The following is an 18,682-nucleotide window of genomic DNA, read 5'->3' on the forward strand; positions in this document are numbered from 1 at the left end:
ATACTTTGAAATGTTTGGTAATATTCCCGAAAGGTTTTGGTAATGTTACCAGAAATTTCAAGATTAACTTTGGTAATATTCCCAGAAAACCTGGACATTATTTCCAACCCCTAGTTTTTATTAATTTTTAGAAAACCTCTCAACATACTATGGATACTTTTGGGAATATTACCAGAAATGTTGAATATTACCAGAAATGTTGAAAACCACACCATAACTCTTCAATACTATATTACAAAGTGTTTGGAATTATTTTCAAAATGTTTTGGTAATGTTACCAAATTTTCAAGATCAAATTGGTAATATTCCCAGAAAACCTGGACATTATATTGAGATTCCTAGCAGAAAATGTTCATCATTTTTTTGCGAATATTACCAAATATTTGTGACTTTTCATAGTTGAAGAATATTTTAGAAAATCTCTCGGCATAGTATGGATTATTTTGGGAATGTTCCCAAAAATGTTAAAACACCCACCACAACTTTCAATACTATTCTACAAAGTGTTTCGAAATATTTTCAAAATGTTTTGGTAATGTTACCAACTTTTCAAGATCAAATTGGTAATATTCCCAGAAAACCTGGACATTATATTCAGAATCCTAGCAGAAAATGTTCATCATTTTTTTGGGGAATATTACCAAATATTTGTGACTTTTCATAGTTGAAGAATATTTTAGAAAATCTCTCGGCATAGTATCGATTATTTTGGGAATGTTCCCACAAATGTTGAAATCCCCACCACAACTTTCAATACTATACTACAAAGTGTTTGGAAATATTTTCAAAATGTTTTGGTAATGTTGCCAAATTTTCAAGATCAAATTGGTAATATTCCCAGAAAACCTGGCATACTATGTATTCTTTTGAGAATATTACCAGAAATGTTGAAAACCACACTATAACTCTTCAATACCATACTATGAAGTGTTTGGTAATATTCCCAAAAATATTTCTTATCCTACAGAAATGCTTTGAGAACATTACAAAGGGTTTCTGTTGAATAAAAATGTTACCATGCTGAAAAGGGAAAGTTGCGTTTTCCCTTTTCATTTTGCGGTTTGTTGTAGATTAAATAGTTTCCTTTTTCATTAAAAACTACCAAGTTTACAATACCAGCACTAGTCAGTTTGCGATTTGAACACTGGATATATTTACGAAGTCATTAAATCTACCAAGTTGTTAGAGCGTAGTTTAAAGATAATATTTATAGGAGCATGTTAAACGGAGATAAGTTAATTGTACAATTTAACAAGGGGATGCTGCTTTTTATCACATATGTTTTTTTTAATTAAATTCTCAAAATTTATGTTTCTTAACTGCTGAGCTAAGAAAATCTATAATAACATTATATAGTAAATGTATTTTTAATATATACAAAACGTTAAAAGGCAATGAAGATAAATGTAACAAATTTAACGTTTGAAGTAAGTAACATTTAAATAACAAACTAATAGAAACAAAACACATAGTCACAGCGGCCTTGTAAAGGTACAAACAATAAATACAACCAATATTAATATCCATTTATGTTTGTGTCACTGGCAATTTTTCTTCCTCTTCAGGAATTATCATTGAGGTTAATGTCGCGGCTGTATTGACGTGGTGAAGAATTTCAATGACCTCTGATTCTTGACTACCTTCCCGTGATAAGCAAGGCGATTGTCGGATGCAGTTCAGCTTATAGCTTGGTCTTCTTGACCCATTTTGATTTCCATTAGACATATCCCTATTGAAACTGTTCTGTTTAAAACCCAAAATGCTTTTCAATTCAACTCTCTGAAGCTTACAGCGGAACACATAAACTAGTGGATTTATTGCGCAACTTGATAGGGCAAGTACCACTGACAGGGTCTTTACGACGGGGTCAATAGTGTCTGGATCTTTTAAAAGGCATTCGAGAATAATGATAATAAAGTATAACAACCAACATAAAATAAATGTAAATAAAACGATAAAACTAGTCACAGCGGCTTTTCTGTCATCGCGTCTCCAGAGAACTGACCCGGTTTTGTTGCTGCAGCTTAGCATATGCATCAAACTTTGCACAGAGCTGTTGCGACGACCCCCTCTAAGAGATAACTCGGGGAAATCATTAATACCAGATGCTATTGTACTGTTCCGCCGAACCTTTTCGCTGCTTACTTTCGCCGCTTTGAAAATAACACAATATGCACACATGATAATGCATGAAGGCAGAATAAAGCACACTGTAACAAGGAAAATGCTGTAAGACCGATCTCCTTGATGTTTACTATATGAAGCTGTCATACACGCAATTTTGTTTCGCTGAAATTCATAGCTGTTCCATCCAACCAGTGGTGGCAGTGAACACAAAATGGCCGAAATCCAAACTGAAGCTATCATTACGGACGCCCGTTTGCTTGTCATTGTCATTGAGTAATGTAATGGTTTTGCAACAGCCAAATACCGATCTATGGCAATAAGCACCAATGTAAATGTACTTGCAGTAAATATCAGGTTCATCCCAAAACCCGAGGCTTGGCACCAAACTGACCCGAACCACCACTCTTGAGAAATAAGCGATGTTAACACGAAAGGCATTACGGCAACGGTCTGAAGAATGTTGCAAACTGACAGGTTTACTATAAACCTATTAGAAATGGTCAAAAGCACGGGCCGCTTGTAGAATATCACAAACACAGAAATATTTCCGACAAAACTCATGATAAATATGCAAAACAAACCGATTGCCATTATAACGACGTTCGGTATACGAAGCCGTCCAACGCTGAAAATATCCTCATTTTCAACTACAGAATCGGACAAGTTCCTCGTGCTTTCATTCAGTTGCATTACTTTCCTGAACATTGAAATATGTTTAATATCAAATACTTATGCAAAATTCTACACCAATTTGACACTTCACTTACAATGTCATAGAAACTATAATCCACTTCTTGTTAATCAAGAAAAATGCATTTCCTTTGTAAGAACTTTATAAAACGTTTGTGAAGATATTCCTTTTAGTTTTGTCATTTCTTTCTTTGTTATATATTTATATCGAAAAAACTGTGTCACACATTTCAAACAAATTTAAACTCCATTATTACGGGATCGTTCAATATCCTCTTAACCGAGATTTCTTCATCAATTCACACCAGCTTTCTTACTAGAATCCTGCTCCTTACGTTTCCAATAACTGTCTACTCCCGACGTTTGTTTTTAATCCAGTTTGTCTAGAGTCAGCATCTCAGGCTGTTAGCAATACTGCTGGTTTCGGAAAATATTCCCAATATATACCAAGGAGGAGGTTCTACATTTAAGGCAAGTTTTCCGATACTAGCACCGACAAAGTATGTTTAGTAGCAGCCATTCTGCACACCGTCTTCATAAGTCTGGAAAAAGACAATGAACAATGTAGAGTTGGGTTTTTCTATAATGTGGAGAAAGTAAAAGAATGGGTGGATTATTTATGAAATCTTTCTATAATAATTTATATTTATCGTCATAATGTTAGTTTCATTGAATAAATTATCTGAAACTAACATATTTTTTTTAATTATTAACACTTCGAATATTTAGGGAAAAGCACAAATATATCAAGTACAAATATTGAAATTGCGTTTTCAATAGATGCTGGGGTTTCCGACTTGCATAACAAAATTAACATGTTGTTCATGCCAATATCCATTGAAAACTGTAAGTTTACTCTAGAATCGATTATTCAACAGCCAGCAAGGCCCTGATCTAATGTTTACGGCAGAACTTAGTACTATGATGATATTTATATACTTTGACGCACCCCTTCTTACAGATAGAAATTACGTCTAATTGGGTTAAGGCCACTCGGTTGCTTCTTTTTGGTACTCTTTATTTTGTTTAAGAACATTCATGTGAAACTCTAGGAACGTTATAAAACCACCGCTTTGAAAACAGTAAAGTATTATTTAAGTGCATATTTCCGGAAATGTTCTACTTTAAGAGCAACGTGCAATTTTCGATTTCCTCGCACTGTTAGGGTGGTTGTCTTGAATAACAATTTAAATACTACATAATACATCAAGTAAGGATTTTCTCGACTTTAAAGGAATTCTGATTTTTAAGAAAAACTCACCAAAAGTGTAGCATTACAAGTCAAATTAACTCAAAAACATATTTGGAAACGGCGTTTGTTTCGTGCAAAATCATTTTATAGTTATATATAGTGGTTTTAATGCATTTTCTATAAATGCGACGAAAAACAAGATGTTATTTCAACAATTTAATCACGCACTCTGGCAATGCTACCCAGGACTTATGTATCATTCTTAAGGGGGTTAGTTATATTTATATTTATACTCCAACTGCAATCAGTACCAGTAGTTTTAGATACTAATGTTGTTTATTCCTCAATCTCATCATAATTCAAGTCCGCATTATTTTCTATCTGACAATATTCGAGTAAATATAGCGATGGTCAAACACAATCAGAATACCGCGGTCATTTTCCATCGAAAACAACATTGACGGTTTACAATGTCAGAATTATTTACTTTAAACTACGCTGCAAGTGGATCACGAAGTAATTTTAATTAAGCAGTTAACACTTAGGACTTTACTCTTAGAATTCTTAATTATTCATACAACAATATGAGAATCGTTTTCAAAAACAACATACGATTCCTTCACCTCAAAATATATAAACAAACTGAAGTCGGGGAGTTCCGTCATGGGTAGATTGTTAACCTGTAACAAGACGAAATGCCAAACTCTACGCCTCTAACTTCATCTGTTTGTTAGATTTAGTTTAACAGAAATCGTTATCTTAAATAAATAAATGTGATTGTTGTTTGTAACCTCTAGAATACCAAACGAAGTGCATCAAATCAGTGAATATTCTTTCTTTCTGTTTTTAAAACATATTCTTAGAACTAAAAGGTTTGAAATTTCAAAGTTTAGTTTGAGCCTAAATTGAGAGAGATGACAAGTATTTTTGATTTCCTTGTTTCATTTCCATACAAAATGTTAAATATTCATAAAAAACTGAGTGCTGCTTGAATTTCTTAACATCAATATTAAATGATAAGGTACGAACTTTTTAATTTGTATGCGTAAAGTTTAGTGATAACTTGAGACTTTTAGGATTTTTCCTGTTTTAACAGCGGGTATTTATGTCATTATTATGTCTGCATTTACGTTTCAGACACTAAATTTTATCTTGTTTCCATGGCAGTTTATTTATGGTATTTATCACTAAATGGACATAGAGAATCGCATATTTTTACAAGGATATTTAAAAGAGATGTTCAAGAAATGCATTTATTGAGATATGACAAAAATATGATGAAAAACCTGCATAAATCTGCGAAACTAACAGATACAATAAACTAATGTGATTATTACTAATTGTTGCGAACTACTGCTAAAACATCAGTGGTTATGGCCTATAGACAATGACCTATGTGTTCCGATTGTGACAAGCAATGATTGTTCATTGGTGGCAGTTTATATTTTATGCATTTCTCACCGTGCCTTATTCCACATGTTTCCCGCGGTTGTGATTTGACAATGTACAGTAACAGGGGAAAAATGATTGATTCCATAATAATGTCAACTAATATGTTCCCATTAACCCAGTTGTTGCTTTTGGACTAATATGAATTCAGCAGGAAGCGTAGGACATATCTTAACTATGATTGTCGCTTTGATATATAATAGCTGGCTACATAACCATGGCTTGGTAATAGTTAAATCAATGGGGAAACATTTGATTGGGTTCAGGTTAATTGGCTTCTGAGATCGATGCTCTAATGTTCTTAGAAGTGCAATGCTTTGAGCGCTTAATTACATGGCTTTATCCTTACAAAAACAAAATAAAAAATTAAGTAGATTTACAGTGCAAAGGTTTCGTTTACATAACACTGTTATTGCTTAATCTTCATAGAAGTATGCGATCGATATAGTTTAATACAACTTCTCTAAATAGTGTTATAAACTCGATACCATTTATGTAATGAAAACTAACAGAATTTTTTAAATAAAAATAAAAATTTCCATATGTTGTATTGTTGTAGTAGGGTTATATCCCAACGGTCATATAACACGTGCTTATTTTCATATGTAAACAGAACTTTATATATGGGTCTCGGAAATTTATTCAGCCGGACAAAATCGACTATGGCATTTTTTTTTTCAAGTAGCCGTGTTATGCAACAAAAGTAAATGCAATATGATCCGTTGTGCATGGGTACATGTTTACTTAAACCCAGCATGATTTAAGCACGAAATTGACAGCTGTTTAAAAAATGACGAACTGACAATTCGTTTTCCCATTTTCTCTCTAGAGCTTCTGAATAGCTTAAGCATACGCATACCCAATCCTTACGCGGCCATTATGCGCATGGTTTTGAAGCATTGTTTGTTTTCGGGGGGGGGGGGATAAAGACACTCCTAAGTAAAACTGTATTATTCCGGGTGTAAAAAATTGTCCGAATAAACCATTAAACGCGAATGTAAGAACATCATGATTCTTAAGCATTTTTTTTTCTTATTTTTCACTAAGGATAATTGAATTTTGATAACATCATTGCTACTCACAATGAACACTGTGGATTTGTCATATAAATAGATAAAACAAATTAATTTCATATACTAATGTACCTTCAATCTACTGTACCGAGTTCTTCTGTAGGGATTTGGATTCAATCTTTACTTTGATTATTGGAGATTGAAACCTCAATGGTCGATAATTAATCAAAGTATAATTAGGACTTAGAATTATTAGACTATAACCATGTAATTCATTAACGTAAAACCGGCAGGTCAATCTACGCCAGCCCTTTTTAATCCAGGATTCTTTATAATAATTGTTGTCCTATAAATGAACTTCTGATATAGGAAAGCGTACTTATGAAATCATAATTTATAATACGTAGAAATTATAAATTCATTTATATGTATGTTCTTGTATTTTATATCGTTCTCGTAAACCGCCAGAGACACACGTTTGTAACTAAATAGTAACCTGTATCGCGCACAGGATCGGAAACAGTGCACTAAGCCATACAATTTTCCAAGCGTACGCAGAGTGCCGGATAAATATTGTTCCGTAACCTGTATTGCGCACATTACCTGAAACTGTACACTAAGCCAAACAATTTCCCAAACGGAACACTTTGGCCATTTACCATCGAAAACCACCTCGGATGTATTATGACGGTTTACAAAGTCAGAAATCATTACATTTAACTAGGCTGCAAGTAGATCGCGTAGTAATTGAAATAAAGCGGTAAAATTAATGATTTTACTCTTGGGAATATGAATTATGTATGCAAGAATACACTTTACTGGCAATCAATTTAAACTTAGTAATACCTAGTACACGTTAAAACACTACATTTAATTTTATTATTATTTGAAATTTTACGAACTACATTTCCGATGTATCGGCATACATCCGAACATTTTTTGGACGGAAAATGGCCGAGTTGTTCCGCAAGACAATGTTCAATGCAAACGCAGAGTGCCTAATAAAAATTGTTCCAGCTTCTATCTTCTCCCACCCGCCCATTGTTCATAAGTATACTTGTACTAAATCCTGTTATTTCAAGTTGTAAACACCAGCACTTTTTCAGCCCAATACTCTTTATGTTTTTGTGTGCCTTAAATAATCTTCGGTAGTAAGGGAGCACAAAATTTAGATATGAAATAGTTCCATTCATGTACAAACACTTTCAGTTTGCATTAACTCCAATTTTAACTCGTGCGCATTTTCTGACTTGTCTGTTCTTGGTTTCTTGATTAATTACAGTAAATATTAAATTTAAGTAGAGAAAATAATATTGTTTCATGTATATGTATATGCATTTTCGATTCATTACTCCATAGTTAAATAATCTTGTTTCATTTCTAGGTGTCCTATACCCATTTAAAACTATGCTTTTCCCCTATCATACTTTTAGAATGTTTGTTTTAGCATTTGTTTAGAATGTTCAGGATTTTCTAATGTATTCCTTGTATAGAATTAAAAAACAAGATTCTTATAGAATTTGAGACTTCTACATTGTCATTGGAACATTATTAGATTGTAAGTTTTTAACTGTCATTTTCAACGTCTTTGCCATCTGTTTTGTAATTCTTAATCAGAGATATGGTTTTATTTATTATATTTTATCTCAAAACTCTGTCTGAAAGAAATTGCGTTCCTAACTCGAAATTGTTTTCATGTTTACCATACGTAGAATCATAAAAACAATTGAACAGTTATTTCGGAAACATAAAAACATATTTATTAACATTACTTAAGTTTGATTACCACAAGAGCATGGCATTTTCAAGAAAATTGAGGTATTTTTGTTCATTAATAAACGATTTTATTGCTTAAACAAGGATCAGGAATCAGCTTATTTAATATTTGTATTGGCTGTGGTGTAATAATGCATTTACAATATTGTCTACACTATCAGGAATGTGCGTAGGCGATATGAATTTATTTCTCAGCAATTCTTTTCATTTTAGTTGAAATAAATAAACTGTTTTTTATTGGAAACTATAAATGCAATTATGTATACAAAAAACAATATATTATATCCAAATCCATAGACTCACATATCCTGAATACGTTAAGTTTAATGCCTTAATGCAATATTTAAGGAGTATCTATGATGTTTACTCGAGGACATTGCCCAGTGCACGTTTGTTTTAGGTTGTTTTGTTTGAAAGTCGGTTGCAATCTAAGACCCACTTTGAAAGCCGCATACAAAATCACCAACGCAATATTATGCTATTATACCAATAAAGCGTCGCTTGGAACATTGATATGTCACAAAACAGAAGACAGACAATGGAATCAATCTAACACGTGATTAAAGAGGCACAATATAGGTTGACGCAAAAGAAATACCAATGCTAATGCATAGTTATATTTAACTCTTTTGACTTTAATGATCAAAACTAAAATAAGCATACAATTTGCGTTGATAAGATATATTTAAGGACGTTTTAACTGAATCAGTTGTGGCTATATAGCTATTAATTGGGAAAAAAACATATGCTTATATTGCTTTTGATGTTTAAAGTCAAATGAGTTAACTAATGCGTTAAAGTTAAAAATAAGTAAATGTGCATCAAAATTTATTGTTCCCCTTTAAGGTCAGTGGGGACAACAAAAAATCAGAAACCATACTATTAATAACATCTTGCTCGGTTGTTTTACTATCAATCAATTAATCAATCAATTAGCATTGGACAATGCATCTTCTACTACACATAAATCCCGTCCAAAAGTGTACATCATTTGACAATTATAAGGTTATATATGGATTTCATAGCATTGTGAAACGCAATTGACTGTTGGATACTCAAAATGTTAAATGGTGTAGCATTCCTACGTATTTTGGATTGATGTATGTTTTTTCAGCAATACTATGGAAGCTGGAGACCATAGCATAAGGTTAAGGCTTTACGGATAATGAACGAGAGACACACAACAATTTAACAATAGAGGAGACTACACATGAATCATCACAACTTTATCAATACAATTTGTGATCTACAAATGTCATTTGAGATTTAAACTAGTTTATGGATGCTCTGACTCCCATTTGTTAAATCTATTTTGGCGCTTTATTGGTTATGCACACAATCAGGCAATCAGAACATTGCATGGGATCTATTTTTAAACTGGAAACTTTATTATTCATCGGAAAGCGTGCAGAAAAAGCCCACGCTAACACCCATACCGGATATGTCGTATCCGGTCGGAAATTGTGTCCACCAACGATGTCCATTTTGTTTCCAAGAAAGTGCTAGACATACTCTAAAAGAAAAGGCCAGTAATCAGAGGTCCGTAAGGTCAATGAACTAAAGTATAAAAGCCTTTGTCGAACGTACCCCTATTGTTTTTCAACAAAATACAAAATGGCTCCAGGTTATATGGGAGAACACTTTACATCTCAATACAAAATTCACTCTTATAGTACAAGAAAAAGGTGCCTATGCTGTTCCAAAGGTTATAGGTTTTGGATTAAAGTCATTCTGTTACTTCGGTTGTAGTCTTTGGAACAAATTGCCTGCAAGTATCACCCAAATTGTTCATTTAGCAAATTGTAAGGTTGCTGTTAAGCGTCACATGCTTGATATTTAGCATTGTGATTTGTTCATTTTTTAAATAGTGCGTGCAAGTGCATAATTGTATTAAATCTTATTATGTAATTCTTATAATAATCATTTTAATTTTATTAAATGTGCATAAAATAAATTGTGATATTTTTCTGTGATATGCTTTGAATGTAAGTTATGGTATGCTTGTGATAAAATACGAACAATATACTTACTGTAATACTTATTTAAAGCAATATGATTATATACATGTGTAGTCTTAATTGATTTGTATGTAAGTTAAAAATGTCTCTCTATGTCATGCAACCGACATTAAGGTCTTCAATGGAAATAAGGGTTCTCTGTGACCTTTTTGGAGTTATCCTTGGTGCTGGTATGCAAGGCATGAACCAGTCATATTTGCATGTATGTAATATTTTTATATTTACAGTACATTTTGATTGTCCATGTAATGCACTCATTGCCGAAATAAATCTATATAAATTTATCTATCTATCTACAATACTGATATATCTCTGTCGACACCGTGACAGAAAAAGAACAATAGGTGAACATTGTTAAACTGTTCGCCTAGTCATATTTATATAATATAAATATATACAGGTATTTTTAAATAGGTCCTTTGGAAGCTCAAATTGCATCCAAACAAATAGGTAATAGTGTCTGGATTTGACAGTCTATATTGTCTACATTATATTCAAAGATCTCGAAGGATAATGTTTAACGCACTTCCGAACTCCCCTAAAGAAGTAGGGTGTGACACCGAAAAATCTTAAAAGCAAATTAAGACTCAGTCAATGCTATTACAGGGCCGTTGCACCTTAAAACGTCGATGGTGTGCTCGTCACTTACAATAGTGTAACACGCTCAAAATGTCTCACTTCACCAAGTTTAACAACGTGTGTTTGTTAACAGCTTTCCGTTATACTCTTTATTGAAATTAAACAATTTCATTCTGTATGATTCCAGTAATAAACAATTTCTGGTCTCTAATATCAATCGGAACTCCTCGACTACTTTTCATCAGAAACAGCCTCGGATGTTTGCCGGTACATTAGTAGAAGTTCGTATTTTTTAAATAGTAATTATATTAATTGAAGTGTCTTAACGTATATTACTAAGTTCAAATGGATTCCCAGTGAAGTGTAGTATTGCAAAAATAATTCATTTTCCTAAGAGTAAAGTCCTTAGATGTAACTGTCAAATTGATTTTACTACGTGATCTACTTGCAGCATTGTTAAATGTAAAGAATTCTGACATTGTTAACCGTCCTTACACATCCGAGGTTGTTTAAGAAGGAAAATGGCCGAGGTGCTCCGAATGCAATTTTATAAAAAAAACTAATTTTACAACAACACCTTGTTTAAGAGAAAATTGTTTAATTAATGTTTCTGCACACTAATATACGTAGTTAAACCGGTTTTTTGCACATTAATGTATTACATACTTATCTCATATTTTACGATGCACATGCACCATACTTTTTTGGTGAACATAAAATGAAGAAAATATATGTTTCACGGTATTTTTATGACTAGGACATGGTCCACCTTATAGATCTCGCGAAACACATTGTTGCTTCATCTTGAAGCTAATTTCAACATAATAGCATTCTGTACAAAAATTAAGGGCAGAAGTCTTTAATTACATTTTCGATGCAAATAATGAAAACTATTGTATATATCCACCTAAAAAGGCATACGGTTCGATTCCCACCAGGGGTATTTTCTCATGACCTCTCAAAATGGGCTCAATTACTGGTTTCTAGGAAACGGACCTTAGAGTGACTCGATAAGCTATCAGCTTCCATAACGCCCCAATTGAGCTAAAAAATAGGTTTAAACTGTTAGCTGTGTTTTATCTGCATTGTGAACTAAAGGGTGATTTAATTGATATTAATTGTATGACTTAATACGTTGCACTTCACTGTTGTTTAACATTTTGTCAAATGTCAATGCACCTCTTGATTTTTTTCAGCTTAATTTCCAGTTTCTCTTTGACAATAACATCAACAGCTACTAGACGTTAACTTGCAAAGAGATGTTAAGAACAAACCACCGAGTCGTGTATCCAATACAAACGTTGTACATGCCATACGTATTTTGGACATTTGTTCAGCCAGATCCTGCTTATTTTTTACTTCTCACCAATATTGTACCTGCAACAAAGCTTTTGAATTGCATTTGAATTGTATGCGTGAGCAAAAACCTTTTCTAGAACAACTCACGTAAACAAATGTTTGTCAATGCTAACATACTATGAATCCTTTGCTAAAGCTTCAATAACAACTCATTTTTAAAACTTCTTTGCTTTCATCCTGTATTAAATTTGGAAGAATATACAGCTTTTCGGAATAATAGTATCTGTAAAACGGTCCGTTTACCCATATTCACTTCATCTCAATTTTGGAGCTGGCATTAGCTTAGAGACATAGCGTGGAAAGCAAATCTTATTCACATTATTTTTCTAAAACCGAAACCTCCAATGTATGGGGCAGACAAACACACGAGTAAACCTCTTTTTATTTTTCTTAAAAGTAGGTCCGGTTCATTTAAGTTTATTAAATTGTCTGGAAATGTCTTGATTAATCGTATTACAAAGACGTGACGTCAAAAGGTATGGCCAGTTCGAGAATCCTTAAACATAGTTGATGTGGGTTTTTTGCCATATCTGTCGTTTTTGAAATTGCATGACAGATGTAATATTATGGAAATCAGCACAAAATTGTGCCTTACCCAGTGTTTTTGACATGAATTTATTATCAATATTTACTAAACATTCAATGATGAAATCCGTAATTTGTTCATCAAGTTCGAAACAATAGTTTGTAAGGCTGTAAATAATATTTTGTATTTTGAACATATAAATGAAAAAAACGTATTTTTGCAAAAAAATTGTAGAGCATTTCTGAACTTGTAACATTTGTTTGTGTTAAAATTGTCCATTTACGTTAATTCTATTACTTAAACGTCAAACGGCACACAATCGTAGTATAATAAATTCTCTTAAGACATCTGTCCCTCTGCGAAAATCACACATGTATTCACTTTATAGAGGAAAACTGTTAATCAGGTTCAAGTCTCCGATGTATACGGATTCAATTTCTCGCCCAACATAAAAATAGACAAATAAAAATATTAGTTTAAATTTACTTAAAAAAACAATCAATACGAATAATCTATCAAGATTTAAGTACATGAAGGCCTTAAAAGTTACGGATACGGTCATGTTAATCCGGCTGTATAACTCATTTTTTTAAATATACTGAATAATTGTTAGTGTCTTTATATAACTTATTTAACATTTGATGAATATAAAATAAGTACAAAAGTACAGCTATGCATTGATTATATGTTTCAATAGTTATATTTTTTGTAAATGAAAGTCAGATCCTTTCTTATGTGCAGACCTAAAAAAGGGATACTGTTTAAAATGAATTCCATATTTCGATTACAATATTGCTCTTAACAAGAACTTCGTTGGCATCATTACACTTCTTAACGTTTTTATTTCGTTACGTCATAGAAATACCTGGTCAAAACATTTACAATAATCCGGACCTCATACGAGCCATCCCGAAAAATACTAGCATTTGAAGCTATGTTTAAGTAAATTCGAAATAATTCGAAATAATTTCCACCTTTCACCTTAAGTAATCAAAAGTGCTCGTACCCTAATTTCCTCTCACTGCCACAGATTTCTAATTGCGCAACATATATCGTCAGTGAACAACCAATCCATTCCTGGATACCCGCACCGGAAGTCCATTATCCAGCCGGAAACTTAGGTCATCTAAACTGTTCGTTTGCTTTTAATGTAAGCAAACAGTGGGATTTTTAAATTTGAAGAGTTTTGTAACATACGGCATATATTAAGAACATTGTTTTGGTCATTAATAGTGCCTGTAATAAGTTTTTTTAACGGTTTAATAAATAATGTATTTGGTTTAAAACAAATGCTTTATGTTATAAAAATATTATAAAAATGTTATCTGATAATATTTCAATGTATTCTGAGTGCAAAAGTGATATTTTCCATAAAAAGCCTCATATCCAAATTTATAAACAACAACGTATAAATTTAGAAGGTATACCGGGCAAGCGCCGGAAAATATTGTATCTGTTTTTAGAATTAGTATACATGTTCATACCGTAAAATATGAAGGTTTAACATTTTCTTATAGATATTTTAAACTTTGCTCCGAGTGTTCATACTTACTTTTTCCTATGCGATTTTTCATTGTTTAACTTTATTTTGAATCTGACCATGACTTCAAAAACAGGATTTTGCAACATTTTGGGAAACAATCTGTTACACAGAAAAGGCAAATAAATAGACGCCATAAACTGTCACATTAAATTGATTATACAGGTAACATCGACTTCAAATAAGCTAAATTGGTCAAATAAAAGGGATATCATTAAAAGCTGCAAAGATATTATCTAAATGAATGATTGATCTATAATGTTATGTAGTGATTAGTGTTTTTTTATATTTCTTTCATCGAAGTTTTAGTGGTCTTTGAGTCACCAGAATTGCTCTGGGCTGAATGTTATCAGAATTTTCTTAGTTCTCGTTTGATCTTTTGCCAATATTAAAAATTCATAAAGTGAGTATGCAAAAATTATTCACAAAGAGGCAGTTCCTTTTTACGGTGTAACCAAATCATTTACACAATGTTAAACGAAAGCAATCTGCCGAAAGGAAAGTGAGAACCAAGTCTGTAATTACTACCAAGCATTGACAAAAATATTTTTCATTAAATTTTACACTTAAATAACACTCTTGAACACCGTGTTTACAATCTGGTACAGAATACAGAAGCAAAGTATAGAAAATGCAATTTTCTGCTTATACCTGTGTGAAATATTTTAGATTTGCTTGACTTTCAATCATGCAATTCTTGGCCAAAATTTTAATTTGGAATTTTCTTACAATTTTGTAGAACGGTGCAAAGCTGAAAAATTGGTCAAACAGAAAAAAGCATAGTCTTTTATAGACCAAGACATATTTTCATAGCTTTTCTGTCAAAAAATATCTTTAGAAATAAACGTCACCTACTTGTTTTTTTAAGTCGGTTATGACAGGTGGTGACCCATGTGATAACACTTTGAAGTCACGTGATTCCACACCCTGGCAATGATAACTGATGAAAACTAAATTCAAATTTGTCTTATTAGTTTTTACACTTACACAATTGTACATTAATATTTGCTCTTCTATCAAAGACGCGTGATAAACGAATAGTGCTAATTGTGCAAACTCTTTCTTAAGGCGTGAAAGCCCTTTCGCATGTATATTTTAGTATCAATCAACTTATATCCAAAAACGTTTCAACAAATAATCAATAATCCAGCGACCTAATTATCATGTTTGTGGGATAAGAGTGTTTACTCACGTAATCGGGGTAAAAGCCAATCTGCGAGCACGGTACAATGCACAATCTTATATTGTTCAAACGGTATCTGTTGCAATACATGCATATCGCGGTAAGCCGCATCGCGGCGATATACCGCGTGAATGTTTTCGGAAGTCGTACGCAGTAGCAGCAGATGAACGCGGTGATAACGCGCACCACAGCGATGGCTACCGTGGAATTTTTACAATAACCCGCGATTTACCGTGATGACGCAATCTCTCCCGCGAGGGCAACGCTAAAACGCGTGATTGGAAGTGTAGACATTAAACATAAATAATTAACCGCAGAATTATTGCTCTGTGATTTACCTGTGAATAAAGAGGTCCGTACCTCTGACGACAAATATCAGTGTATTAATTCATTAATGCTTCTATTTAAAGTAACTGCAGTGTTATCGCGATACTTTCACTGCCGAAATGTATGTCTGGGATAAGTGCTTTCGTAATGCAGTATTAATTATCTCTCGAAGTGTTAATGGATACAGACCGATGTCGTCACCCTTACATAAATATTTCTGTCATCAATACTGATAATAGATCAACAGTCTGTATGTATCATTAAATGAAATAATAAACGAGTGCACGTGGACATGTGTTTATTAGATTTATAGAAGCTGTTGCGCGCTGCCTTTATAAAGGGGATTTTATAGTACAAGCTTTTACAAAATATGTCAGCCCTTTATGAATTGTACATTGTGAACATTAACAACAGGACCAAGACCCGTCAAGGACACTTATTCCTGTGACATGTGGGATTGCCTTGCTAAAGAAATCCTACAATAACTTTAACGTCAGGCATGATATAGATGCCAGGAAATAATTACATGGCTTGAATGAAAACGTAAGAATTTTCGTACGTCAATTAGCTTTTGCGATTCTGAATTCAGCTTTTTTGTCTTATAAACAGAACGGGCACAAGCTTTATTTTGAATGTAACATACTTTCAAATTTTGACACAGATTAAACAACTATATACATAAGAGATATTTCGAAATGTGTAGGTGTTTGGCAAGTATTTTTTGTTTTGACTGTTCTGATAATAAATGGTTGTTTTGTCGGGTTTCGGTTTCATGAATATTCTAATCGTATTGGGTAATGTTGGGTATGTGTACTGTTGAAATCACTTAAACTAGATTAACCCTAAGTAAAGTATTTTAATAAATGACTGTGCAAACGCTCTTACACAAACAGTTATTGATTACGATATTTTCTTTTCTGACTGCTGAGTTCGTCCCTGTTATGTCTATTGTTTTATTAATTCATTAATGAAATTAGAAATTGTTGTCGAACGATTGTTATATTTACAAATTTATAATTCATATTCCTAAACTCGATATTTGTATGCTGATAACGGACTTGTGATTTTTTTTAAATAAATATATTCATTATTTAGTGAAAGGTCGTTGGACAAACATTTCACCTACTCAGCAGAAGGCTTTTATTCAGTGTAAAGGTTATAAATTAACAAAACTGATCTCTAAATTACCTTAATGAAAGGTCTCTAGAACCGAATCCCTTTCAGCACGAAACAACATAAACATCTCTGACGTCTATTCAACAACAATTCTCAAGAAGTTCTTAACACGATATGTCATTGATGAATTCAATTATTTCTCAAATTTCGTTAACAAAGAAACTAGTTCATTGTACCTTTAGGGTTTTTACCTTATTAGTTATTAATGTATTGATTTTTATTTCTGTTTACTTTTTGTCCTTTAATTTAGTTCTAACTATTCAACCTTGATGCTTTACATCGAATCAGACAAAGATTCACTAAATTATTTTCGAAACCTTTGTATTCAAAATGCTGAGGAAAGAAATTTAAAAAAACAATTTGTCAATTTGCCATGCGTTAATGGACAGGAAGTTAATGCCACACTTACTATTGGCTTTGATATTAACATTTTACGTGAGTTTCCCTCTTGAATAAGTTGTCTGAGAATGTTGAGGTTATAGAACAGAAAAACATCCAAGACATTTGTGGTAGAATGTGTATGTATGCTGGCGGCGTTATATAAAATTAGTATACTTTATATTAGTACTTAAATAATTTGTATCATGTTGTCCTTTTAAAATTTATTTGAATATTTTTCGTAATCAAAATATTTATCATTTAGATCAAAATGTTCAACAGCAAAGCTTGTAAATGGTTTTCAGTCAGTGAATTCGTTTCCGTTTAAAAGCAAACTGATAAAAGTTTTTTATTGCATCATATACCTGATTACAACCACATTTAATATAAAACTTATATATATATACCAGTGTTTACAATTAATGATCAAATGTTTGTTTGGACTTTTTTTTGTAAATCTTCGTCTCTATAATGAAAGTGAACAAAAATGGTGAATATATTAGTAATAATATGCTAAAACGGCTTTATTAATCGTTATATGAACCGTGGATAGTTGTTTTGTTTAGGTATAAAGGTCAAATTATTTTCAACAGTTATCAATCATCTATTTTTGAAATATCGTCCTTTGATGTTTTTTAGTAAAGAAACATCGAAGGACTCTTGTTTCTCTTAACTCTTCCTCAAACAGAAGGTCGTCTGGTATTTTTATAAACGTTCTTTGATTGTCCTAAATTAGCAATGTTTCTTTTGTCTGTAACATGTACCTTAGAAAGGTAGCTAAACGCTATATGTGCGCGTACGTAGGTGCTGTTGTATCCAGATATAATTTGTTTACACGTTTTAAGCGTGTGATCGATGTCCAACACCAAAGCTTAATGCAAGAGTGGCTAGGCGATTTCTGAAAACGACATATCACGCCAACTTCGAGGTGTCAGCCTTCATAACCTTATTATTTAAAACTAATAACTGAAAAAAATGGTAGTTCTCTAAAGAAATTACAACAAACAAATTAACAAGAACCTTTTTACAAAAAATGTCTTTATAATTAGTTGTGCGATAAAATGTAGCTGTAAGAAGATATCAATCAACAGAATATTGAATTTTATTAGTTCGAGAAACTCTTCCTTATAAAATATTCATCGTCTGTGTAAGTGCATCGATGTCGCTTACCTTTTAAATGCAACTAATGTGTTTTGTGTTGCGCTGATTTTCGTTAATTATTGTTTTACGATACATTGTTTTAAGCTAAAACATCGTTGCATTCTCTATATAAAAACAGCTCGAATTTGCATTGATGTGTTCAATTATTAAACTCATGGTCCGTGTGTATTCTTAGATTTTTCCAGGAT

The 18,682-nt window shown here is 32.5% G+C and overlaps 1 protein-coding gene across 1 annotated transcript in view; it reads right to left on the reverse strand.

The window, feature by feature from the left end:
* Nucleotides 1-1,483: 1,483 nt before the first annotated feature.
* The window catches only part of LOC128232269 (G-protein coupled receptor 161-like), a 39,284-nt gene continuing 22,085 nt past the window's right edge, over nucleotides 1,484-18,682 (reverse strand). Inside the window, exon 2 of the mRNA XM_052945737.1 lies at nucleotides 1,484-3,359. Within this exon, the coding sequence (XP_052801697.1) occupies nucleotides 1,528-2,832 (1,305 nt within the window). The 5' untranslated portion in view covers nucleotides 2,833-3,359 and the 3' untranslated portion in view covers nucleotides 1,484-1,527. The remainder of the gene's footprint in view (nucleotides 3,360-18,682) is intronic.

The sequence above is a fragment of the Mya arenaria genome, chromosome 4 (assembly GCF_026914265.1).
Source record: "Mya arenaria isolate MELC-2E11 chromosome 4, ASM2691426v1".
Classification (NCBI taxonomy): domain Eukaryota; kingdom Metazoa; phylum Mollusca; class Bivalvia; order Myida; family Myidae; genus Mya; species Mya arenaria.